General features: G+C 38.3%; 1 protein-coding gene across 1 annotated transcript; it reads right to left on the bottom strand.

Annotated features, from left to right (window-relative positions):
• Positions 1 to 519: 519 nt before the first annotated feature.
• On the bottom strand, positions 520 to 25,414 carry gpr83 (G protein-coupled receptor 83). Its single transcript, XM_041983615.1, has 4 exons — positions 24,974 to 25,414; positions 24,240 to 24,365; positions 4,013 to 4,146; positions 520 to 1,569 (listed from the first exon to the last, which is right to left on the bottom strand). Exons 1-4 carry the CDS (start codon positions 25,412 to 25,414, stop codon positions 855 to 857), a joined length of 1,416 nt encoding a protein of 471 aa, XP_041839549.1. The 3' UTR covers positions 520 to 854.
• Positions 25,415 to 26,306: the final 892 nt, after the last annotated feature.

Raw genomic sequence — 26,306 nt, 5'->3', positions numbered from 1 at the left:
TTGCATACTAAAAGCCCTGTGGCTAAATAAATGAAAGAAAAGAAGTATGGCAGCAATGTGGATTAGAAGCAGCCTGTGAATAAATATCAAGATGATTTCACTCTCAGCAGGTTTAGATACCCACTGACAATCGATTCTTGTGTGGAAATTAGAGAGGGAAAAAAGTATTCTCTTTTCTGTATAGATGCTGGCAAACAAGTCCCCCCTACAGTTAAAGACAGATTCTTGGAAATTGATAAACACTTGTGATGCTGGCATCACAAACGTCTTTATAAAACATTTACATCAGAACATCAATACCAATGCCTAAAATTTCACAAATATGTTATTTTCTGTTGTAATCTAACTACTATTCACAAGAAAATTATGTATGAAAACTGTATGAAAAGCCTTGTTTGCATCATAATGCATTATAATCAGTAAGATGGGAGAATGGTACTTTGAGTTCACAAGAAAATTGGATATTTGAACATCAACTGCTGGACACACTGCATCCACTGAGGAAATGTGAAATAATCAAAAGCGCTGCTGAATGGATTCAAAGTGAGAATGATTTATCAGTTTTTTAATACCCGGAGATTCAGTTCTTGATGTGCAATGCACCTTAAAAGTACAGAGGAAATAAAAGTGTAAAAAGCAGTGTGAAAAAATGCAGAAATAACTGTGGCAAAGCCATTTTACTAACGTCTAATGGAGAAATAATCTTGTAATTTCCTTGAAGTCTTAGAAAAAGTGCTTTCCTCTTCCCCTGTTACTATCAGTGTCCTGTGTTGGCCCAGCCAAACCTCTGAGATGTCCAGATTTCTGTTTTTAAATCCTACAAACTAATGTCTTCCATTTAGAACTGCATCCAGTCATCTCACTGCCACAATTGGCTCGACTGAGAGGATGTGGGTCCTCCCTGTTAGCGCCGGCCTTGCAGTGTAGAGCACATGAGCATCTTTCAGGTTGTGGGAATGACTTGATGAGGCGTGACTCTGCTGTAATGAGTCCTGGCCCTGGGCCAAAGCCTGGCGTGGCCTAGATGACTGGTGGTTGTCAGGCCAGGCGGCTCTGTGACAGGGAGCACCGGCGACTGCAGGGCGATGGTCTGGCTCCAACCCAACCGCTGCCCTCCGTCTCCACCTGCACCTGTCAAGGAGGAGTCGCAGCTCCTGGCGGAAGGTGGGATTCAGACAGCAGTAGATGAAAGGGTTGTAACAGGTGGAGCTCATCGCCAGCCAGTGAAAGCAGAAATACAGAGCATTGGAGGAGTGGATGGCTTGGCTGGAAAGAAGCACCACGTAGCAGTTGAGTGGGAACCAGCAGACAGCAAACACTCCAACAACCAGGAGCAGCATGGCCAACGTTCGTCTGCGCTTCCTCCTTTGAGTGGCATGCTGAGCTGTTGTCGTGTCACCAATGGCGTTGTGGCGCCACAGCCGACGGGCCACTGTGGTGTAGGAGATGGTGATGATGAGGAGTGGCAGCATATAAAGTAGTATAAATGTTAGGAGATCAATATACTGCCAGTAGAGATCTGATGGCTCTGGGAAGTCTGGGACACACAGGCTTCTCTCCTTTTCCTTGCTGATGAAGTTATTACAGGAAAGATGAGAAAGGAAGACAGATTAGGGTGAGAGTAGATAATCGTAATAAAGAGAACAACCCTTTTAGTTTAAGCAGCTTTGGGGTGCAAAGGTTTTGAGATTTATTTATTTTTAGGCTGACATATATAAATGAATTGTCAACAGTAAATTTAAGGTAAATACATTCTGTACTCATGAAGATGATGAATGACTCAGATTCAGTGGGAATGAAAAATAAAAACATCACACCTAACACTGACAGCACATCATCATTTGAGCTGTTGAACACGTAGGGAACAAATAAGAGATAAATAATTAGCTTTTAATTATTACTGAATTACTAAGAAAAATAACAAAGGGCTTGATGTGGTAGAAGAAAAGAGTTTGTGAGATACTAAATGACAAATGATGGGCTAGAAATATCTGAATCATATTATCCACCTCCTTCATTGTGTTTTATTTTCCACTCTAGACCAGCCATGGAGGAATGCAAACCATTCATTGATTGCTAAATGCTTAATTATCACATGTCCATTAAAATATATCAACAGTTGTTTTTTCTTGTGCTCCCTGAAGTACTTACAATTAGAAAAAGTGTTATTAGGGAATTTACTCAAGAAGAAAACAGAGTAAAAATAGTCTCTAATGATAGAGATGAATCGATTATTCATTCTAAATGCTGGTTTTATTATTTGCGTGTGTGTGTTATAGGAATTGAGCATAGCCATCAACTCCAAATTAAATTATGTCTTAGAACCCTTAGACAATCTTACTTAAGAAAAATGTCTTGATGATGAACCTGCACAGAGGTTAGTAAGTACACCACAGCTCAACTGTTGCCATAGTAACAGCAGACACAGTTAACATGACAAAGGGATAGACTGTTACTATACAGCATGATTCCATGATTTGTTTATAAAGCATATATCTCAGCATAACTGTTGCATGAGAATGTAGATGGGTGAATTTATTAAAGCTTTATTTGAGGTAAGAAAACAGCCGATAAAGTTTCATGTTGGGGATTTCTTTGCCTTAAAGCTCCATTTGCACTAATTATTTAGTATTCAGAGGGGTCTAATGCCAAAGACTGCACCAGCAACACTTAAGCAAGCTAAACATTAGCTGTGTTACTATTTTTCTAAATGCCTGACAATCTAATTCAGAGACTAATCATGAGAAAATGTCTTTTCTACTGATATGAATTCAAAGCCACTATAAGCTTGAAATGTATATACAACACTGTGCAAAAGTCTCTCTTCATTTCTTAGTATTTTGCTTCCACAGAACCAGACTTTCTTTAAAAGTGATCTTGAGTGATAGTTCTTCCAGGCTCTTTGACAAGCTTTCATGGGATGCAGGGGATTGTGTGGGAAAATTGCAGGGATCTCCCTGAATGACCTCGGTATAAGTTCTACTAGTGAAGAGTGAATGAAAATGGCACATAACACAAAAAAGGTTTCATGTTGGCCTAAAAAACAGGGAAAAAACACCTTCAGGATGATTATGAATATGCCTTTGGAATGATGCAGCTGTAGCTCCAAACCAATAACAAATTATAGTACAATACTGGAAAATTGTCTCTGCAAATGCCAAGACTGATTAAGTCAAGCACATCAAAATTAGAGGTTTTAGTACAGACGGTCCAGGTGAGGTCTCCAACATGGCCTTTTTGGCACAATTTGGCAGTTTGTCCATCTGTTCTCAATAAAGGAACCTCAGGTTTTAAAAGGTTAAAATACAAATTTTGAAAATAACCGGTTAATACAAATGTACAAAGAAAATGGTTATGTGACTGATATTTATGAACCAAATATTGTCTAAGTAGGTTTTGTTGCACATTCGTGTCACTGTTATTTAATAGCATTAACATTTATAACATTCATAAAAAATGTTGCCTTAGAGACGTCATTCATTAGTTTGTGAGTCACCGGAAATTTGACATTCTGGCCATCGTCATCTTAGCTGTTAAGGCAGGTGTACAAGCAAGGGATTAACAATTAATTATGTGTCAAACAGAAAATAGCCACAGCCTAGAATATATCCTGCTTGATTGTCTATTACACAGATATTTTAAGACTTTTTTTTTTCATTTTCAAAGGCATTGTTCAGTGAAATTCAAAGTCTTGAATTGTGAACAGGTTGTGAAAGAATAACAGATTTTTGTTTTTTACTTATTGATTGATTTCTTCTGATCTCCCTACTTTCAAGTCCCTGACCTCTACATTCCTCATGCTGCAAAAGTCTGAACATTCACAGTTTCACCCTCTATAATGTCATGTCACTATTTGAAATCTGTTTTGTGAGGGAAAAAATACTATTAGCAACAAAATACTGTTTATATTCAAGTTATCAAGTCAAGCACGATTCTTGAGGAGCAGAGGAGGAGATCTGACTGTTGCTAACCTCATTAAAACAGTACCTCTCCTAACTGTCCATCAGTTTACCTGTATGTGAAAGTCAGGAGTTTTTGGTAGATCGCATGTGGGAGGGAGAAACAGCTCGCCATTATCCAAATAACAGCCACCCAAACACCACCTTGTGCAGGAGTCATGCGTGGTCTCAGAGGATGTAAAATCACCTGAGGAAAAAAAAAATCAAACACAGGTCAAATCCATTGCAAACACAAACACCTTTGCAGACACTACATCAATATGAAGCATCTACACTGCACTGAGGGAAAAAAAATAACCCAAGTCAGTTTGTAAAGCAAAGGCAAAGACTGAAGCAAGAAAACATTTAAAACCGCAACCAGGAGGAAACAGCACACCTTATTAAAAAAGGGTTTTTATTATTGTTGTCCATGCTGCAACAGAAATAGCCTTTACTTGGGTTCAGAGAGAGACTGAATGTCATAACAGAAATCTCTCTGGAAATGTTTAGTGATTTAGTGATGAGCAGAAGTGTTACACAACGCGAGTAAGGCAGCTGCCAAATAGAAAAAAATAGAGGCTTCTTGTTCCTTTCAAGGAATTTGGTATCAAATTTAGTTTTGTTACTGTTCTTTCTGCAAAAAAATAAAAAATCCTGAGATGAAATATTTGTTTGAATGGCATTTTTATGGCATGATAAATTTCCTGGCCTTCTGTTGTATAGTTCTTTCCCTTCAGCAGAGATATTATATTTTATAATGCAAACACATCTTGTATGATTTTAACTCACCCTCTAGTTTTTAAAGACACACAACTCTCAGCTTTAGAGGATGGGATTTATGGATTAATTAGAACATTACCCTCGTTACTGCCTTGCATTAATATGTGCATATGTTATTGTAAAAAACTTTTGAGGTACCAACAGTCAAGATTCTGTTCAGTTAAAAAGGGCTCACTGTGTTGTCTTATTAGAGCATTTGTTTTATTGCATTAAAGTGTAAGTAACTGATATTGGCTCAAATATTTGTATATCTGTGTACAAAGGGTACAGTAAAGGACGATTCAAGGACAGTAAAAGTAATGCATTTGTGTTTCCAACACAAGTTGTGTGTTTTTCTACACTATTACAAAGTCTGTTTTATTGAAGTCAACAATGTTTGCCTGATCATAACTGTGTCTTTTTTCATAACTTCAACAAAGTTGTTTGTACTGTGTGAACCTTTGATCTTGTCAAGTTGTGGCTAAGTTGTATGTCTTCAGTACCTGTGACTCTAAGTCTTTTCATCATAATGATTTATTGTCATTTTAATAAACTGGAAAAGGGTGGAGTGTCCTCTTCGGAGTGGAAATGAGATTCTGCCCCGAGACATTCAAGTATCTCTGGGTCTTATTCATAAGTTAGGGAAGAGCGGAGCAGGATATTAACAGGATTGGTGCAGTGTCTGCAATGATGCCGACTCTACTTCACTCTGTCTTGGTGAAGAAGGCAAAAGCCGAAAGGCAAAGCTCTTAGAACTACGCTCCAACCAACCCTCAACAAATGGTCATGAACTAGGGGTAGTGATCAGAAAAATGAGATTGTGAATACCAGCGGCCAAAATGAGCTTCATCTTCAGGGTGGCTGGGGTCTTCCCTACAGATAAGATGAGAAGCTCAGTCATCCAGGAGGGGCTAAGAATAGAGCAGCTGCATCTAAACATTGAGAGGAGCCCAATGAGATGGCTCAGCCATCTGGTTAGGATGCCTCCCATACTCCTCCATGGGGACGTTTTCCTGGGCACTTCCCACTGGCAGGAGGGCCACGGTAAAACCCAGAATACACTGGAGGAACTCGTCACTCTACTGGCCTGAGAATGTCTCAGTATTTACTTGAGCAAACTTGAAAAGTAGCCAGGGAGAAGGAAATCTGGGCCTCTCCTAGGCTACTGCCCTCACAGCCTGGATAAGTGGTAGTGATTGGATGGATGGATGGATGGATGGATGGATGGATGGATGGATGGATGGATGGATGGATATCCATGACTGTGTTGTTTTTTTCTACTTCTATTAACTGTGCAAGCATTGTCCTATGATGTCCCACCAGGTGAGTGCCAAGTTGAGCTGCCATTGTACGTTATCGATGCTCTGCTGGTTTATATGCTGTAGTCCTTCCTCTTACAAATCCAAATGGCTTCTAGAAATTAGATTTGATTATGCATATCAGTGCTGGTTTTTAGACATTTAGTATTTGCATACCTTTCAATCAGTGATGGTGGCCATACATGTAGCTTACAATGCTATATTTGTGATTGTGTATAAATGGTGTGCAAACTCATTCTGCCAACTGGCAGTGGGGACCCACTCCTACTGTTTACTCTGGTACTGATGCAAATGTCTCACTTGACCCTTCAAACATGTGCAGCCAAACCATAGTCAAATAGATTTTAAAGGTAGAATTTGGTCATTGACCAGTTTATGGCACATTTTCTTTTTTCCAGGCGCCTGCATGGCAATGTTATGACATCATTGCTCTTGATATTGTAATAGAAATATCTGTTTATCACCTTCATTGTAGTGTTCTAAAAAGCTTTAAGGAGCTGCTGATTAAATGAAGCCATTTTTAAACTTTTTCTGTAATGTGGGTACAATGTGGTGGTTTAGTCAATGTCAGTACACATTATTTTATAATTTCATGATAAAAGTTTAGCAATCTCTTTATGATCTTAACAAGCCGCAGCAGATTCTAAGCTGAGATTTTAATTTTCTTCCAAAGTTTAAATAGCTTTGATATGGTGAACAACTAGTGTCTGTTTTTCTGTTTGTGCCATCCAATTCAGTCCAAATCATCTTAGCTGGGGTTCGTATTTCACAAGCCATGTCTGGTTCAGCAAGTTTGTTCTACCTCTAAAATTGATCCCAAAGGTTGTTCATGCCGGGAATAACAACTTGTAGCCTACTTACATTTGAAAAATACGTGATCTTTAGTATGTATAACAAAAGCAGCATGAGTTCTGCAAGGTGATGACTACATGATACAAATATCCATGTTCTTATTTCTAGTTGATGAAGCCTTTAAGGTTTCTATTTATGGGCATGAACAAATGACTAATAAGGATGTGTGGCTGTAGCAACTTGTTTGGCTCTGCACTATCCCTACTCCAGTAGCTCTCACAGATTCAGGAGCTTAGACGACCTTGCTACAAAAAGCTATAGTGCCATCAACAAAGCCTCATCATGCAGTCAGACTACCTTTCTTTTATTTTATATGTAAAAATATTACGAACTCATTCACCTACACTGCTCCACAGACATTTTCACAGATGCTGCAGCAGTCTGACTTCTAGTTATATATGTTGACTTTTCAGACCAGTTTACACATTGCCCATTATTTGTTTATCAGCCCAGTTCTTCTTCTTTTATTGTTGTCTCCCAGCAAAGGATTATTTGCAGTTATTTAACCACGAAGGCCTGATTGACATGATGTATGCTGAACAGCTAAGGGGCACAAAAAGGCAGTCAAAGTACACTAGCTGTTAATTAGCAATTTCTGCTTGTAACTCTGAAAACCATAATGAGCTTTTCCTCTGCAGCAGAGGGAATTCTTGATCTTTTTTCCTGTGGCAGTCTTAGGAAGGACCACTTTCATCAGAGTTTGATGCCTTTGCAACAGCCCTTTTAGAAAATTGAATAGTTCTGACTTTGAAAAAGGCTCCTTTGTTTTTTTGTTTTTTGTTTTGTTTTTGTTTTTTTTTTACAATTCATTGGGTGTTTTGTTTTATAAAAAAGTAGGTGAAAGCTTTTATTTTACACTTGCTTCCAGTAAAATAGGGTTTAAATGAGATCTTTTTGTGTTTGTCGTTTCTACTGTCTTTACACGTCTGTCATCTTAATATTGTTTTCTGTTATTACGTTTTATTGTGAGGTATTTAGTTATTTATTTTTCTTTAAAAAGTGCTATATAAATTCTATTCTATAAAGTATTCTATGTTGTTTGTTCATACTCAAAATCAACTCATAATGGCATCCTATCCTGTAAATACTGCTCCTACCACGAGAGAAATATGACTTATAGAAGTGTTTCCATCATGGCGAAAACATTATCTCAAGTCTAGTGCTTCCCAAACCGCAGCATCTGCATAAGGAGGAAGGAGATGAGCTAGATGGCACTGAACCCTGCAGCACATGTTTAGCCATGTGCCTTCATGTGATGTGAGATTGAGATCAATAAAACTCAACAAAAGGTTTGCTATGGCCAGTTGCCATGGTTACACATTGACGCAATACATAATGACAAAAAATGTTGTCATGTTCTGGTTGACTGTACCCTGTGGTATCACGTGGTTATGATTAAAGAAATACAATGATTAGAGCTAATGCAACTGTCACTGTAATGGATGTAACTTTTACCCTTTTTGCACTTGGTCTTTGACCACCAAGGACACCAAGCTGTCAGACTGCAAAAACAACTTTGAACTGAAAGGGATGACTGTAAACTCATCACTCAAGAACCATCAGCTGACATCAAGTGACCATCAAACACAGTGGCAAACTGAGACTGGGGTGAAATGCCCAGCAAGAATGGTGGGAAACAGGTCCTACAGGAAGGACTGGAGACATGCACAACTCACTTTAATCGATCAGAAGTAAAGACCTCAGACTGAGGTTTGAAAAAGACCACAGGAATGGGACTGTAGAAGACTGGAGGGATGTCATCTTCTCTGAGTCCAATTTCCAGCTTTCCCCAACGCCTAGCAGCCACAGTGTCCCACACTAACTTTTAAACATAGAGGAGGATCAGGGCCTGCTTCAGCAAGGCTGGAATCAGGCAGATGTGTCTTTGTCATCTTTTCCACCACGGGATCCATCTTTGGACATGGTTGATTAAAAAAAATGGAAGCTACTCATTGCATCAGTTGGGGTTAAATAACTTGTTGCCAGCTGAAAGATAATTGTCCATCCCAGTGTTTCTCAATCCTGGTCCTCGGGGACCAATGCCCTGCATGTTTTAGAGATGTCCATCTTTAACGCACCTGACTCAAATGGATGGCTCGTTAGCAGGCTTGCAAAGAACTTGACAAGCAGTTCAGTTAATCTGAATCAGGTGTGCTGGAGTTGGAAAGAACTAAAACATGCAGGGCAGTGGTCCCTGAGGACCAGGATTGAGAAACACTGGTCTATCCAATAGGAGGCTCGTACATGTTTGCTTAGCTAAATCCAGGTGGTGACTTTTTTGGGTGCCAGGCAGTGTACATTGGTATTTACAAAAAGAACAGAGTTTAAATCAGCAGCGTTAAAGGCAGCAGGTGGTTAAGCTACATGTACTGTATACGTGATACTTATATGATGTCACAATTTCCACTATTGTCCTGTCAATGCAGACAGTAAAGGTTTGTTTTGTCAAGATAAAAACTGTAATAAACTGTCACAGTTTGGGGGTTTTGGTTATTCCTGACAGTAGGCAGAAGAGAGAACCCTCCACAACAGGGGCAGGTAAAATTCTGGATGATTCCCTATATCATGGACAGGCAGCATTATTGGGCCAGGTCCCGTACAGGTGGTGGTGAGACTGTAATTTCCCTCTTAGCTTGCCTCACCACACTCTTGAGTGCTCTTCTGTCTGAAGCACTGCTGCTTTTATACCACAGTGGGATGTTGCTGGTTACCTCATTCTCTACTTTGTATATGCAAAGAGTAGTGAAGACTGATGGACTAAGATGAGCTTACTGCTGCCAGAAAATGGAGGTGCTGGTGAGCTTCATTCATGTTATTTCATGAAGAGGCAGCGTTTAGTTTTTATGCTCCTCACATGTGGAACAAATTCTGATCAGATCTGCTGAAACTCTGAGCTGTTTTAAATCAGGGTTAAAAACTATTCTATTTGCCACCTTTTATCAAAGAAGCTGTAAATTCTTTGCTGTATCTTTTATTTCTTGCATTTTATCTTATTTACTTTAGCTTTTGGCTTAAAGTTATTTTATTTCTTTTAAAAGTTTGTTTTAATTATTTTTCTGCACACCGCTGTAATGCTTTCAATGTTTTATGTAATACATTTTGAATTGTCTTGTACATTTGGTAAGGCAATTATTTGTATTGCACATTTCATGTACAAGACAATTCAGAGTGCTTAACATAAAACATTAAAACATTACAGCGGGGTACAGAAGAAAAAAAATACAAGTGTATTAGAAAAACAAAGATTAAAACAGATAAAATTGATTACATAAAAACAGAAAGAAAAAGCTCAGATAAAGAAATAAAGTTAAGATTTCATCATAAAAGAACCAGCTGCAGATCTGCACTCCTAGTAAGAACTACTGAAATGCAGCAGAGAACAGGTGGGTCTTTAACCAGGATTTAAATAAACTGAGTGTTTCAACTGATCTGAGGCTTTCAGGGAGTTCGTTCCAGACATGTGGAGCATAGAAGCTGAATACAGCTTCTCCATGTCTGGTTCTGACTCTGGGAACTGATAAGAAACTGGATCCAGATGACCTGAGGGTTCTGGCAGGTTTATACTGGGTCAAGAGGTCACTGATGGATGTTGGTCCTAAACAATTCAGAGCTTAATAGACCAGCAGCAGAACTTTAAAGTCTATTCTTTGATGAACAGGCAGCCAGTGTAAAGACCTCAGAGCTGGACTGATGTGGTCCACTTTCTTGGTCTTAGTGAGGACTCGAGCAGCAGAGTTCTGAATAAGCTGCAGGTGTCTAATTGATTTTTAGGTAGACCTGTAAAAACACCGTTACAATAATCAAGCCGACTGTGAGGGACTGAGGCCAAGGATGAAGAGAGCACAGGAGGTTTTTAAAGAAAAAGTCTTTTGACATTTAATTTTACAAAAAAACAACAAAAAAACAAATTCCTAAGTAAAAGTTCTGGGCCCATAAAAGAGGTCAAATAAACAGAACATCCACATTAGGAACTGAAAACTAACTGACCTAACAAACTGACACACAAGGGAAATTATATACACTGGCTGATCAGACCATTTTGACACAAGAGGGAAATACATAACATAACCATCTTCAGCTAACTTAATAAACTAACTAATTCACAACAGAACTTAAACAATTTAGATTCATAACTCCTTAGGGAAACAGAAATCTAAATAATCATACTTCTACATAAAGAACAAACAAAGTAATACAAAACAATAGAAAATCTAAACCCCTCTCCCTCTTTTTGTGAGATGGATGACTCCAATTAGACTGCAGCCTCAAAGTAGATCCACCTCAGCTGGGACTCTTAGCAGGCTTGGGCCTCCCACACAGCAACTTCCCCAGGAACTAGTAACTCAAAGAAAATGCATATCAACTGAAAATAAACCAAATTAACAAGGTGACAAGAATGAGTCAACTAAAAGTGTGCACCCAATTAGATAACCACCCTGCCAAACTTGCTAAAAAAAATGTGAAATATAAAAAAATGGTAAATATTACAAATATATTAACTGAAATGAAGAAAAAGGTTACCAGACCGGGCTCTGTGTGTGGGTGCCTAGGCGGCCATCACACCGACTAAAGATGAAAGCATGGACTAGTTTTTGCCAGGTCCTGCTGAGACTTCAGATCTTTTACCCTTGATATATTCTTAAGGTGATAGTAGGCTGATTTTAGAATTCCCTTAATGCGTTTTTCAAAGTTAAGGTCTGAGTCCATCAGTACACCCAGATTTCTGGCCTGGTCGGTGGTTTTTAGGTGTATAGACAGAAGCACTGTGGTGACACTTAATCGTTTCTTAAATGTACTGTACAAATAAACTTGCCTTGCCTTATGACATTTTGGGTGTGCAGGTTGACAGCACCTGTGCACTCAAAGGAAGTGCATATATTATCTCCACAGCAGTGTCCTTAATGTGAATAGGGGTGTGTATGAGCGGATTTCTTCCAAAGAATGTAGCCAGTTCTTGTCTTTTTTTTCCTACATTCAAAAACAGGTTGTTTTTTGCTGCACCTTTCTGAAATGAGTACTTCAAACAAAGCAGCCATTGTGTTGCTTAGGCTCATAAATAACAAAATGACAGTTATTTTCACCATAGTAGCATGGGTCACATTTATTATCAGAACAATTAATATAAAGACCCCAGCTGATCTATATTAACTGAGAAATGATTCAGGGTAAGTATACCACCTACTGCTCTAGTTAAATGTGTTTTAAATGTTCATTCTATGCAGGTACATTAAGTGTATCTTTCCTCTCTTACATCTAACCACTCAAGCAGTCTATTTGGGGTAATGTGTTCTTTTTTTTTCTTTTAGTTCATTTATTTTAGCAAAGCCAGAGTAATTCATTCGGGTAAATTAGCAGTCTAAAGGACAACCAGTATTTCCAGCTCTTTTCTTTAAATAAATCCTTTCTGCTGCATGATCATCACCTCTGTGCATTTGCATATGATTAGCATACACCAACTGATCTTTGATTATGCATCACACATTACAGTTCAATTCACTGTACTAACCACACTGCCAGCATGTGGAATTTGGTTTCAATGTAGTTGGTGAAAGTACAGTTCATAAAAACACAGCCACATCTAACAAAATGTTCATCATTCACAAATTACAGCATTACAAATCTTGTTATATACAAGGCAGTGATACATGATGAACATTCCAGGGGTTAAATATCTGTACTGAGAAAAAACGTTTTTTAATGAATGTGCATGAGTAGCTGAAATGGTTGGTGAGCCTGGTGGGTGGGATCAAAAATGCTTTTAAGTGCTCTTGTGACAATTCACATTTGTTGCACTGTGATGGTTGACAGAAGTGAAGCTGGGTGACTTAATGTGCAGACAGTTTACTGGAGTTGGTTTTTGTGTGTGACTGTCACACAGTTCCTGTACATAATATTGAAAAGTAGCTGCAGTGTTTAGGGCCTTTTTTGAGCAACCTGATTCATTTGAATGAAATTTACTAAGATACCAGGTAGTAACAGGGGTTTGGTGAAGTGGTTTACACAGACAGTAATATTTTTCTTGTTTTGTAGGATTGTCCATTTGGTAAATGGGCTTGTACTCATATAACGCTTTTCCAGTCAGCTTGACCACTGAAAGCGCTTTACACTACCTGTCACATTCACCCATTCACACACACACTTATATCCCAACAGGCACATCGGGAGGCAACGTGGAGGGAAGACGACTTCTCTTCCTCCTGAGCTACAGCTCCCTCCTATATATACGGTGCATATATGAATATATAAGCATCAAAAGTAGTATGTTGAGATGTTTGGGTTTTTTATGCTATAAAAACCAACAAAAACACCCACTAAATCCCATTGCCAGTAGTAGCCTTTCTACCTTCAGTGCTCTGAGAGCTGAGGAGTATACTACTACTGTGTACTATACTATAGAGCATATATATACTACTGCGTCCCAGGGGGTTAAGTGACAACATAAAGTGATGACATTACAAAGTGTTCTGCACACTGTTGGAACCATTCAAATAAAGACAAGTCTCCATGACAAAATTAATTATTTATATTCATTTTGAAAGGACCACAGACATCAGATCAGCACTGAGATACCAGCTGTCTTCACATCTCTTTTGCAACTACCTGAATCAGAGCCTCCATGTGACATTTTACAGTCAGTAAACATGTTTCTTTAAAGAAAAAGTAAGCTGTTGCCACATTTGTCCAGGAGAACATGTTAATTTTCACACAGTCATTTGAGGTTGGACTCAATGCCAGTTGAACACTTTGGGATTCACTTTTATCTTTACTTTCTTTTTTTAATCCCTTATCATTTCCAAAGGATGAGAGGTCAAAAGATAAAAAAGCTAAAGATAAAAATGTACACCATCTGCCATCTTTGAATCTTTGCAGCTGAAGATGAGGGATTTGGATTTATAGCAGTGTTATTTCTGTCAAGCTTTTGTTCTCCAGGAAACTGCAGATAGAGGTCGGTGTTGCTTTTTGATACTAAAATCTGAACAAAAGGGACTGACTAGCTACTCTTTTGGCTCTGTATGCACTTGGGTCCCGACCATTAAGAATTGTGCAGGTTTTCAGGTATAACAGGATAAAACCGTTAACCCAATGGTTCCCAGAATGGGGGGCAGGCCCTCTTGGGGGTGGGGGCAGAGTTATAGGGTGCAGCTAGGTATAAATAAAACTATTAGTTTTTGCACTGCTATCAAAACATGGACAAATTTGTAAAAGTACCAATGGGGAAATGATGATGAATTAAAAATATACATATCAACTACAAAAAAAAAAAAAAAAAAAAAAACAGACCTAACATAACAAGGTGTATCTTGCCCTGGGCTTGACCAGGTAATGGCAAAGTAATGGTAATGGTCAGTGGTAGATCAGACAGACCACAGTGTGTGTATGTCTCAAAATATCAGCATCTGACAGTATGAAGCCAAACAAGTTAGAACGTCACTTTGGGACTTCTGATCCTGAACACAGAGAAAATCTGGTTTATTACTTTCAAAATAAATGACTCAACTATAATATATAGCAGAGTTGTTTTACCAAAGCAGCATCAGTGTTATCGAAAGCTCAACTCACCTGAAGTAATTTGCAGGTTCCTGGTTTAACTGCCTCACACTACAGCAGAGAAACTGATTATTTCCTAACTAGCTGCAATTCTATTACAGTTTATTACAAAATAAAAGCAATATTTCTGAAACTTCGACTAAGTACAGTTGTGATTTGCAGGTGTTTCCGGTGAACGGTGTTTAGTGCATAAGCCGTTATTTTTGTAAAATCTCATCCTGCGATACTCCACTTTGAGGAGAAAGGAGATTAGTTATTCTTTGTAAAACATGGTTATATTGTCTCTTTAATTATTTGTAAAAAGAATTCTCCTCCTCCGTCCATATACACTGCACCATCTTTACTTGAAATGAACTGGTCTCGTGACTCTACATCACATCAGGTAACATGTAAATGCGAAAATAGTGTTTCCATTACACTACAAAAAAACTGTAAAAACTTTTTAGCGATATTTGAGTTTTTTCAAAATGTTGGTGTTTTTTATTGAAATATTTAGGTTTTGCACAACTCTAGGGGTAATGAAAACGCAGCTACTGACAAGGATTTAACTATAATTAGACTGTTATGTACTATAAAAACTACTTTGTAGCACATTTTTTGTATGTTTCTTTGTAAACATTGGGGCACATATGAAAGTGGGACTGGGGGGGCTTGACATTATTTTTGTCAATGAAAAGGGGGCACTGTAGAAAAAGTGTGGTAACGACTAATTAAACCCAATGACAACAGTGTAGTTGGTCATCAATGTAGGTTAGGTAAGGATGATAATGGATTCATTGGGGTTGCGTATTAGAATGTACTGGACAAGGGGAACTTCAGCAGCGTAATTATAGTTTGGCAAAAAAAAAGTTGACATTCTTCTTTCCCTTTAGGCCAGAAAGGGTACCTTTAGGCATTCACATCATAGTGTTTCTGTTTCTCCTCATGAATAATATATGAATGCCTTGAGGCAGTCTTTCCACTCCATATCTTTCAGTATTCTCATTAGTGAATTTAGTGTTTAATAGTTTGTTCATATATAAAAATGGTCTAATAAGCTGTCAGTTCCAGATTCTAGTGGGAGATGTTTTCATTAGAAACTAGAAGCACTCAGAAAGTGCAGACATCTGCTATATATATATATATATATATATATATATATATATATATATATATATATATATCGCAAAATGCAACAACAATAAATTCAAAAGTAGTGTATTGCAAACTTTTTTTGAAAAGGTAGTTTGTTGTAAAAACCTTAAAAGTTTGCCTCAGGTCCAGAGCCACAATCAGACCTGTATAACAGGCAACTTCTGAGCAACAGGAAGCATCAATCAGTTTTCTGTTTTCTTGAACAAGTACCAGCAGAAATCTTCAAAGAACAGCATAAACAGCCCATGTTGAGGACCAAGTGTCCCTGTTAGAGTGAGGTGAATTGGTTGAGCACAAAAAGAAAAAAGAAATCTACACAGCTGGGATTTACTTTGAATGGGACTTTTTAGTCTATGTCTATGTTTTCATTGGATTTACTTTAGAGAATCTCAGTCAAAAAGATAAAAAAAGAAGAAAACCACTTTCTGTGATGCAGGCTGAGTAGTTACACAATGACAAAATCAACTGCATTAATCCATTTCTCTAACTTTATATTTTCTTACTCTTCTGCACCAAGCCAGTTGCTGAGACACACGAGGTCATTTACATTTTCAGTCAAAGAAACCCTCTTCTTTTGTACAATATGACCAAAAACAGAAAACAACCTTGAGCAGGGTACGAATGTTGCAGGTATGGCCAAGTACCTCTGTGTAATAGAGGCCAGTCTGCTGTTTGAGCCTGCATATTTGTACCACCACTCTAACAGGCAGGCTTCTGTACTGATGGAGGGCTCTCCTCTGTATTGACACAAACTGTTCTTAACTAAGTCTTCCTCCTGTTCAGAATCAGACTCTGATGAAGCAGTCAATAGGATTAACTTTTTCTTTGGTGGATGTGATGTTGTTTCTTCCACAGGTTGCTGTGCAACAAGCTCAGCTGGTGGCACTTCATCTCTCTCAGCTATGGGTATACACTTGAGGTCCTTGAATCTTGGTCCAAGGCTGCATTTTTCTTGTGCATCTCCAGATCTTTTCTGAATCTAGATTTGAATTTGACTTCGTAGGCAGGGTCATCACCTGAGCTTTCCAACATAAAAGATGGCAAAAAGCAGGCAGAACCACAGAGCATGTTCAGTCACATGTCTACAACAGAAAAAAAAACATCAAACCCATGTCAGTCAAAATGTTTTGCATTCATTGAATTATATACACACACACACAAAAATCTCCTTATTCATGCTTTTTACACGCATACAGAGGCTATTTCGCTCTCAAACATACTCAGACAGGCCAGTGAAAAATATATGATGTAAATAAAATATACCTGTAGGGTTCCAGTGGCGCTTCCAACCTGAAGTTTCTCCATTTCAGCTGTGGTTGGCATGGTAATCTTGGTGTTGTGTGTGGTGAGGACATCCCTCAGTGGCTGTTCATTTCTGCGGACACTTTTTATTATGTCTAGGGTCGAATTCCACCTGGTTGGAATGTTTTGTATAAGAGACTCATTTTTTGTCCATGTTCAATTTGTTGTCGTTGTAATTCTGCAGCCTTTGCTGGACTGTGTTTGAAGTGGCCCTTTTTTGCATATTTTTATGCATATGGCCAGAACATTGTCAAACACACTCACTGCAGAGTGTGCGCAATGCAGGGGACATGTTCAAAAGGCAGATGTTTTGCAGCAGCAATCATATTTCTAGTACTGTCTGTGCTGAGTGTGCTGACTTTATGTGAAGGATTCCACTGCTGTGCAACACTGAAAAAATGTTCCGCACAGCAAAATCTCTCTTCTGTTTTCATTACTGTTAGAGCATGTGAATGAATCTCCCACTGCTCAACAATATAGTGCACTGTTACACTGAGGTAATTATGGTTATCCAGTGACATAACACAATCAACAACCAATAGACAAGCTCTGGCAAAAGCAAAAACAGGATCCTTACAGTCATAACAACAAAAACAGACAAAAGGAAAAAAGACAAACAAGAATTGGTGATGAAACGTAAAAGTTGGACCGTCCAGAAAGAGGAGTGGATGGTGGAGCTTGTGGCAGATCAGCCCTTCCTGTTTGATATCAACTGTCCAACATACCACGAAAAAAAAGCTAAAAACTCTAAACACTTGTCTTTAGATGTGAGCAGGTGTGAGCTGATCCAAGAGTCTTTTCCAAATCTTTTCAAAGTCTTCTGATATAAGGCCAGCATAAGTTACCTTTCTATCATCTCCAACCAGTCTGCCTATTTTCCTCTGATGTTAATAAAGGTATTTTGTCCAGACAACTGCCCCTCACAGGATATTTTCTCTTTTTTCGACCATTGTCTGTAAACCCTAGGGATGGTTGCACTAGGTAAATGTAGTTTTTAAAATACTAAGGCCATCCTTTCTGGCACCAACAACCATGCCACATACAAAGTCACTTAAATCCCATTTCCTTCTTCATTTTGATGATCACTTTGGACTTCACCAAGTTGTCTTGGTGAAGTCCAAATACTTACTGAGGGGAGTCCTAATAGTTGGCTCCACAGAGAGGCCTGCATCATTTTAACTAGCATGTCTTTGAGGCAGAAGGGAAATTTTTGCCTTAAGAAACATGACAGGACAATAACAATGAATCCTAATAAAGGGACTGGCTATCCTTTCTGTTAGTCTGTATATCTGTGGTGAAGTCTTCTCAGGATAAATCAAAGCTTTGCAGTCAAATCACTTCCTTGAGGCATTTTCCTTCAATTAAGAAAAATCAGCTTAATAAACCCTGTTATTTTGGGTTCATGATAACACATAGTGTTTTTTAATAAGTCCAGAGTCTGAGCACAATAACAGCAGCTCATATTTCTACAAACCTGAATAAATGCATGCAAATTTGTGCTTGTGCTGAACAACCTAACCTTAAATCTAAATGAGGTTTCTATGCTTTCAATGCACAATTACTAACATGGAGGAGAAATTCTTATGAAGCCCTGTGATATAATAAAAATCTCTGCATGACTAATAGAAAATAAATGTGTACATACACTTTTAGAAGTACAATGATACACTATTCTCTGGAGGTAACATTGATGAATCACTGTACTGTGTCACTAAATTAGCAGCAAAGCAAAATCAGATTCACAATATTAGTTCAATTTTTAGTGTAGATGTCCAAAATTGTTGTCTTAAAGGGAATTTTCACAACATGACCTTTATACATGACACCAATAAAGAATTTTGAAACACAGCATTTAAGCATCTGAGCATAGTTTATAAATCCTGTACTGAGTCATTCAATACTATATCACCTAATAAAATGTGATTTAGTATCTGTAAACACAGCTATGAGGTAGGGCTGGGCAATATATTGAGATTTTCAAATATATCGAGACTTTATCAGCAAAATATAGAAGGAAGCAATATCGTTTATTTCGAGATAGCTTGTTTTGAGTTAAAAGCATCTTTTCTTTTGCATTTTGCACAGCTGTATTTTTGTTATGGTCATTGAAAAGTAAATTTAATTTATTTTATTTTAGGAGCATTTAATTTAATATAAAGGTACTGTAATTTCAGTCAGCAGTTTCAATGCACGTGTGCTGCTGATCCTTAATAAAAGTATATTTGGCACTAAAGGCTGTAAATTAGAACTGCTTTTTGGTTACTTGACAAAAAAAAATATATCGAGATATATATCGTATATCGTGATTCAGGTAAAAAATATCAAGATATAAGATTTCATTCATATCGCCCAGCCCTACTATGAGGAGCAGTTGATGGCAGGCTGCCTTAAGGAGGATTTATGGTCACGCGGCATCGGCGTAACCGCCGTAGGCTCGGCATAGGTCCGCAGAGGCTCGACACGCACCTCTTCCAGACCTGACGAGCACCCCTGCTACGCAGATGATTGCGAGGAGGTACTCCCTTGTGAGTGGTCAGTTTGGGATCACGTGTTGCCGGATATCTGGATCTTCTCGCTGCATTTGTGTGGTAACCACCATTTTAAAAAACAATAGCCAGTGGATCAAGATGAGAGGCTGATTGAATTATTTCTTCGTTATCTTCCACAAGCTAAAAAAGACACTGAACCATACTAGACTCCATTGTTGTTTTAAAACAGAAAATACCTACCGAACTGAAGTAAACCATCAAAAGAACTCCGACTTGGTGAGTTTACCGGCCGATAGCACCCCTGCTGCCACCTTCAGATTAGGAGGAGAAACTGCAACACAACACCAAAACTATTGTGTGAATGCTTGATAGCATTCACACAACTATGGCTGTGTCTGAAAGTTCACCCTGCTCCCTAACCCCCCATTCACTACATAGGGCTGCACTATATAGCACACTAAATAGTGAACTCAGTTACGTGGTTTGCGGCGAGGAAAAAATAGGGAGCTTTGTGTCCGAATCGCCAAAAGACTACCAGCTGTCACCACGGCAACCACAACACGCTTCAAGATGTCATTCCAAATCCAAGCCAAAGTTGTGTGTAAATATTTTTATTTTTATTTCTTATGTTGTATTTTATTCTTTGTTGCATATCTATTCTATAAAAATGTTTTTTCGCCTCCATGCCCCATGTTGAGCTTCTGCCCACAATGCATTGTGGTCTATATTGACCCGTCTATATTGACCCGTCTAGTGACCATCGATGCTCACTACTTTTCAAGATGCATTGTGGGTAATTTTGAGTGCCCTACATTTTTTCTCTCTGGACATTCGGACACCCTACAAAATGGCGTGACCCCTATATAGGGCACTGTGTAGGGAGCAGGGTGCACATTCGGACACAGCATATGTGTACCCCCTACGCTCGAGTGCAAAAGCAAACTCACCAGCGTCAGCTACGCTGTTAACGACTGCACTCAGACATTGCGCGAGCATAAATCTGGCTTTATAGTTTTATTGTTATGTTCAGGCACCACAAAAGAATTCAAGCAAATAAAAGCTTTCAATAAAGCTGTAAAAATACTATAAAAATACATCTTAATTCTTTTCACATGCTTGCAAGGACATAAAAACACACAAAAAGGTGTTAGTCCACTGAGTTTACTCCTCATTATAGTGATTATAAAGAATTCACGACTATATGGCCATGTTAGCAGGGCTGTGGCCACTTTCTATATTTCAACAAGTTGTTGTAAAACTGTGTAACCAATTTAATCTCATGACAAAGCAAGACATACTTGTATTAGTACTAACATACCTAAATTGTTGTAGTATTCCATTCCAGACTCAATAATTGTCACTAGCCACTGTTATATTCCAAATTCTGCATTTTAACTACTACCACTTATCTCAGTATGACCAACACGCCTTTGTTTCCCCCCAAATTACTCACTGCTCCCTTTTCCTTCCTCACATTGCTTCCATCTGAATAGGGGGGAGAAATGAGCAGACTGACAGACAGACTAGGGGAAATCCACCAAACACAACGAGGTTATGAGAGGGGACCTGGGGGCGTCGCAGACCTGCTGCCATGCTCTCGCACCCTAAGGTCAAGTCCACTGAGCCCTACTAGCAGACTGCTGGGAGTGCAGTTGTCAAGTGTCTGGACTGTGCTATCCACTGGACTCTAGAAGGGTGGCCCAGGATGATGGTATGTCTGCGAGAGGCCATCTGGTAAGGGCAGACAATACACTGCGCGGGGTCAAGTTCTGCTATTGCTAACAGGGAAAATCATGAGAGACCCAGGCTGGGAAAGACAGCTGCGTACCTCAGGGAAAGACCCACACTGAACTTTCCCCACTATTAGATAATTGTAAATTTAACATTTTCTAAAAGTCTATTTTAATATTAGTTCATTTAGAATTGAAATATTGTAGTAAGTGAGCCTAACAGATCTTGTCTGCAGGGTTAGGGTTATGACAATTTATAAAAGCTAATTTAATTTAAAAAAAAAACAGTTCTTAATGATTTAAAGAACTGCACTGGATAATTATAATTTTGCATTACTAGTTAATATACATGGTTAGAGGCGTGTGTTTTACAATACATGCTTAGACAATAATGGAAATTGAAATGATTATAGCATTTAGATATATTTACATATTCAGGTTTTGTGATTCCTGTTTTTTCACATGAGCGATGCTGACAAATCACAGACATGGACAGTTCCACAATTTGCATATTTTCTGGTGAGAAGGGTGGTCGAACAAATAAAAAAATCAATGCCAGTCAACACTGGGTGGTGTTTACAATTCTGCTCACAGTTCAGAGATGTAGGTTTGAGAATGAGGCGAACAGATCAAATAAAAAATATCCTCGTTTCAACTCTGAACAGCATTTTTAGAGGCTTTTCAGACAGCTTTTTTTATTTTACAGCTTTATTTAGTTATACCTACTTGTAGTTAAACTTTAAAAAGATTTCTGTCTGTAATATTTTATTGCTCTTATGTTGCTTTACAGCTAAAGTTGTTCTATTTTGTGGGAATCCTGATCTGAAATTTAAAATTTCAGATCAAAGAAATTCAAAGAATTCTTCACGACCCATTTTAGAGTTAGAAGATTCTCAGTAAAAATCAACACATTTAGACCAAAGCAAAGCTCAGCTGCCGTACGTCACGGGTCGGCAACTAACTGAAGGGTGAGCTGAAAGACAGACAGATAGTAACCTGTTGATGATAAAGCTGCTGTCTTTAATCACCAACTCACAGACTTTATCTCAAGATGCAACTGTTAAATAATTACCATTTTAAATAATAAATACTTCTCTGAGCCTAAATAATGTAGCCTATTTATCATTTTAAGGATATTTACTGTAATAATTTGGCCATCTGTTAGTAGCACAGCCTATTCTTGTGTGACATGATGCTGTTGTTTTTAAGCTGAGATAACAGATGACAAGCAGAAGTTGTTGCTTATATTCTACTTTATTTTATTTATTTGATCTTTGATTTGGCTATCCATTTAATTTCTTCATTAGATATATTAGATATAATTAGCATACAGACATCCAAAGCACACCACATTTACATCAGTGCAACAATGATTTTCTAATCTAAAACAAAAGGTCAAAGGAAAATAACCCCACCTTCACATGGTTCATTTTTAGTGCATTTAAAGGGGTTTGTGGGAAAAAAAATTTGACTCTGTGGCATGAAATGATGAATTATTCAGTGCAGCTGGTTTCTGTTTAGTTTGGTGGCATTTGAAATGTAATTTTTCTCAGTTCTTTGTAAACCTGGTTGAATTTGAATTATCTGCACTACAAAATAATAGAACAGATTTTATTCAAATTGTTTGAAGGGACTGCACTTGGTGAATAAACATTATATTCTGCAGGCACCATGTTATCAATAAAAGTATATACTTATATTAGTCTAAATAACTCATTTTCTGTGTATTTGTGTAGCTTTTAAGAGCGCAATGACTACTGTTATTAATGTATACTTGGAAAAAAATGGATAATAATTTTCTAATACAATAATTTCCATACTTTGTATGATTTCCACACAAAGTACAAACAAAAACAGATCATATCAGAGGTGGGAAGAGAGACATTTTACAGTTTCATGGATAATATTAGGTTATCACAAAAAAGTAGTAACAGGGTGATTTTACCATTGTGTAGCATTTTATCTTCTTTTAACATCTGTGTGTAAAAGTCTGAGAAATGAGGAGATGAGTTGCTGGAGTTTTAGGAGAGGAATCTTCTCTCATTATTTTCTAATGCTGGATTCTAGTTGCTCAACAGTTCCGGGTCTTTGTTGCAAGATTTTTTGCATCATGATGCTCCAAATTGTTTAACTGGTGAAAGGTCTGGATTTCAGGCAGGCCAGTTCACCACACAGACTCTTCTCCTGCAAAGACATGCTTCTGTGATAGATGAAGTTTGTGGTTTAGCATTGTCTTGCTGAAATCTGCAAGGCCTTCCCTGAAAGAGACGTTGTCTGGATGGGAACACGTGTTACTCTAAAAGCTCTATGTACTTTCAGCATTGACGGAGCTGCTCACACTATCAGAGATGCAGGACTTTGAACTGTCCACTGATAACAAGCTGGATGGTCCATTTTTTCTTTAGGACATATTTTCCATGAAATGGAAAACTTTTGATTAACATCTGATATCTTGTTTATATTCTATTAGAGCATATGGGTTTATGACATTTGCAAATCACAGCATTCTGTTTTTATTTACATTTCACACAGCACCCTTTTATGGAAGTGGGATTGTAAGTATGAAAATAACCCAAATGAAAATGTTGCAGGGTCTGTTGATCAGAATTTTTATAAAACATTTTGTTCTTTTGTAATTGTCAAGAGAGTGTCCCCACTATCCATTTATTAAGATGATCTCAAACAAAATTGACTGAAACTAATAGCAGCTTTCATCTCAAAGCTCTTAAATGTGCTCTGCAGGTCCCTGAAAGGACACTTCAGATTCCTTTTTTTATTTTACCTCATTTTCTCTCTCTTCTGAAAATGCATCTCAGTGCTCCATCTTGACAGATGTCTCAGTTTCTGAAATGCATCTTAAGAAGCGTGCCAGAGGAGGGACAAGGTACTCATGTATTATTGTGATAGTATGTTTTGCACCTCGTACTTACAAGAGAAGGGTGATATTGTGACGTGAAGTTTCCTCTATGTGTAACGTCCATCTGACAGAAATCATTAAACAATGAACTGATGGTGTAAATATGCATTTCATTTTAAGAGATATCATTGTTTCATCATTTTTTTTCTTTTGTCCTAACCCTAACTATGCAAGGAGAGAAGGAAAGGAGCCAGGTGAGAGATGAGGGGAGAGGGTTGTGAGATGATTACTCATCCTCTGATTAAACAAACCTGTCGCCGGTCCAGTGCGATAGCAGTGAGGGTGAGAGTGGAGACATGCAGGGAGCAGTACTGCACAAAGCGACTGATGTGACACATTGTCCTCCCAAACACCCATGTGCTGTTCACAAAGCGTACCTGACAACACACACACATACACACAGTTATAGGTCATGAGCAGCTGTCCAATTTTCAACCTCAGCTCATTCAACAATTTTATATTCTGCCATTAAGACAACTTAATTAGCCACAGAAGATTAAATGTTCTTTTAATCAAAAGACGTTTTACCAATTTATTTCATGGGACTTAGAGACACAAGTTTTAATTAATCAGTTCATTACTACACACACACTCAAACGCATCCACAAGAAAAGAAATAGGGTTTAGGATTGCATTACTGGCGCCATCTTTTGGTTTATCCATTCAAAGCACATCCAAGATACACTGTAATGTACCCTCATAAGCTTTTTTTTTTATTATCCTTACAGGAATTTATAGTTGTCGGGTTTTGTTTTGTTTCGTTTGTTTTGACAGGCAAACATAAGTCTCGTCTGAACTTGTAATTTATTCCACATGTAGATAAACAAAAGTTTGATAAGGTCGCTTATTTGAAACGTGCGGGACCAGTCTGACAGAAAAGCAACAGCACACACACAGAGAGAGAGAGAGAGAGAGAGAGAGAGAGAGAGAGAGAGAGAGAGAGAGAGAGAGAGTAGCCTCTCAGCTGTAGTAAAGTTTATCTCACCAGGGTAAAAGGTGTATTCAGGACCGTGATGAAGATATCAGCCACCGCCAGATTTAAAATAAATAAACTGGTGGAGGACTGGGTGCGCTTGTTTTTGACCACTACGTGGCACACGAGCGTGTTTCCAAACAGAGAGATCACGATGATCAGAGAGTAGGCGGCCACCAGCAGCGCCTTGATGCCGCTGTCCTGCGACTCCTTCCCGCTGCTCTTCTTATTGGCCAGAGAGCGCCAGTCCTCCAGCAGACCCTCGTCAAAGTCCAGGAGGAAAAGCCCCGAGGTCCGATTCCCCAACTGTCCCGAAACATTTAACAAACCCTCCGTGTAAGGAAATAGCTTCTCTCCCAGAAGTGTGGAGTCGTTAAGTCTCTGTCCCGCTGCTATCCAGTGCGAGCTGCTCATCCAGGAATACACTGTGAACCAAACACACACCGCTCTCATTTTAATTTATTTTTCCCCTTTCCAGGCTTGTTCTGATCTGTGGGACTGAGGACTGAACACCCGCTCCTTTCCTCGTGCCACTGAAATGATGCTGAGGCACGAGCAACAAGTTGTGATGTGGCTCGCAGTTTTAAACGCGCACAACGTGGTCTCGCGCGTCTGTGTTTGGTCCAGGTCTGACGTTGTGACTCGTGTCTGTTTACATACCCACATTAGATTCAGAATCAAAATCATATCAAATCATTTATTGCAACGTTTATCAATGTTCTCAATCAGTAAGTTCCGAAAATCAATAAGAATGATCATTTTAGTGACGCGTGTTCTCCACGCAGGGACATCTAATACATGAGGTCTTAAAAATAATAATAAAATAATGATTAGAAAACATTTTTAATAACAAAAGGTCAATAAACTATTGTTTACTCAGGATGATCACATGTGACTAAGCACAGCTCTGCAAACATTTAAACTACACTGATAACAAAATAGCGTTGCTGTGAGGGAAATGACAAGTTTCATTAGTGTTTTCTCTACAATCTTGGCCAGTTAACTTTGTACAGTCATGACTTTACTCTTCATAATATATGAACAGTTTAGACAAACAAATATCAGCAACATAGCACTGAGCACGAACATCATGATCACACAGAGGCTGTTTGATGCTTTCTTTTAGGGTTAACTATTATTCCTACTGGACCTAAATTTTGTCAGGTGCATCAGAAACCTTGAATATGTATATGTTTAATAAAATATTGTATTTAAATTATGTTTTTTCCAAGCCTGAAGATTTTCAACGGATAACCTGGTTTTAGTCCATTAAGCCAAGCAAGTACTTTAAATGTCTAAACCTAACCAAGCAGTGTAAAATTCTAGGCAAGTGTTTAAGATGTTT

This window comes from Melanotaenia boesemani, chromosome 4, assembly GCF_017639745.1.
Source record: "Melanotaenia boesemani isolate fMelBoe1 chromosome 4, fMelBoe1.pri, whole genome shotgun sequence".
In the NCBI taxonomy this organism is placed as follows: domain Eukaryota; kingdom Metazoa; phylum Chordata; class Actinopteri; order Atheriniformes; family Melanotaeniidae; genus Melanotaenia; species Melanotaenia boesemani.
Note: the sequence above shows the minus strand (reverse complement) of the source record. Positions and strands in the feature narration are given on the sequence as shown.

Coding starts and splice junctions, on each gene's coding strand:
- gpr83 (XM_041983615.1), bottom strand. CDS start 25,414: ATGAGAGCGGTGTGTGTTTGGTTCACAGTGTATTCCTGGATGAGCAGC. Junction 24,366..24,973: donor TGAATACACCTTTTACCCTG/GTGAGATAAACT, acceptor GTGTGTTGTCAG/GTACGCTTTGTGAACAGCAC. Junction 1,570..4,012: donor CTCCTGACTTTCACATACAG/GTAAACTGATGG, acceptor TAACTTCATCAG/CAAGGAAAAGGAGAGAAGCC.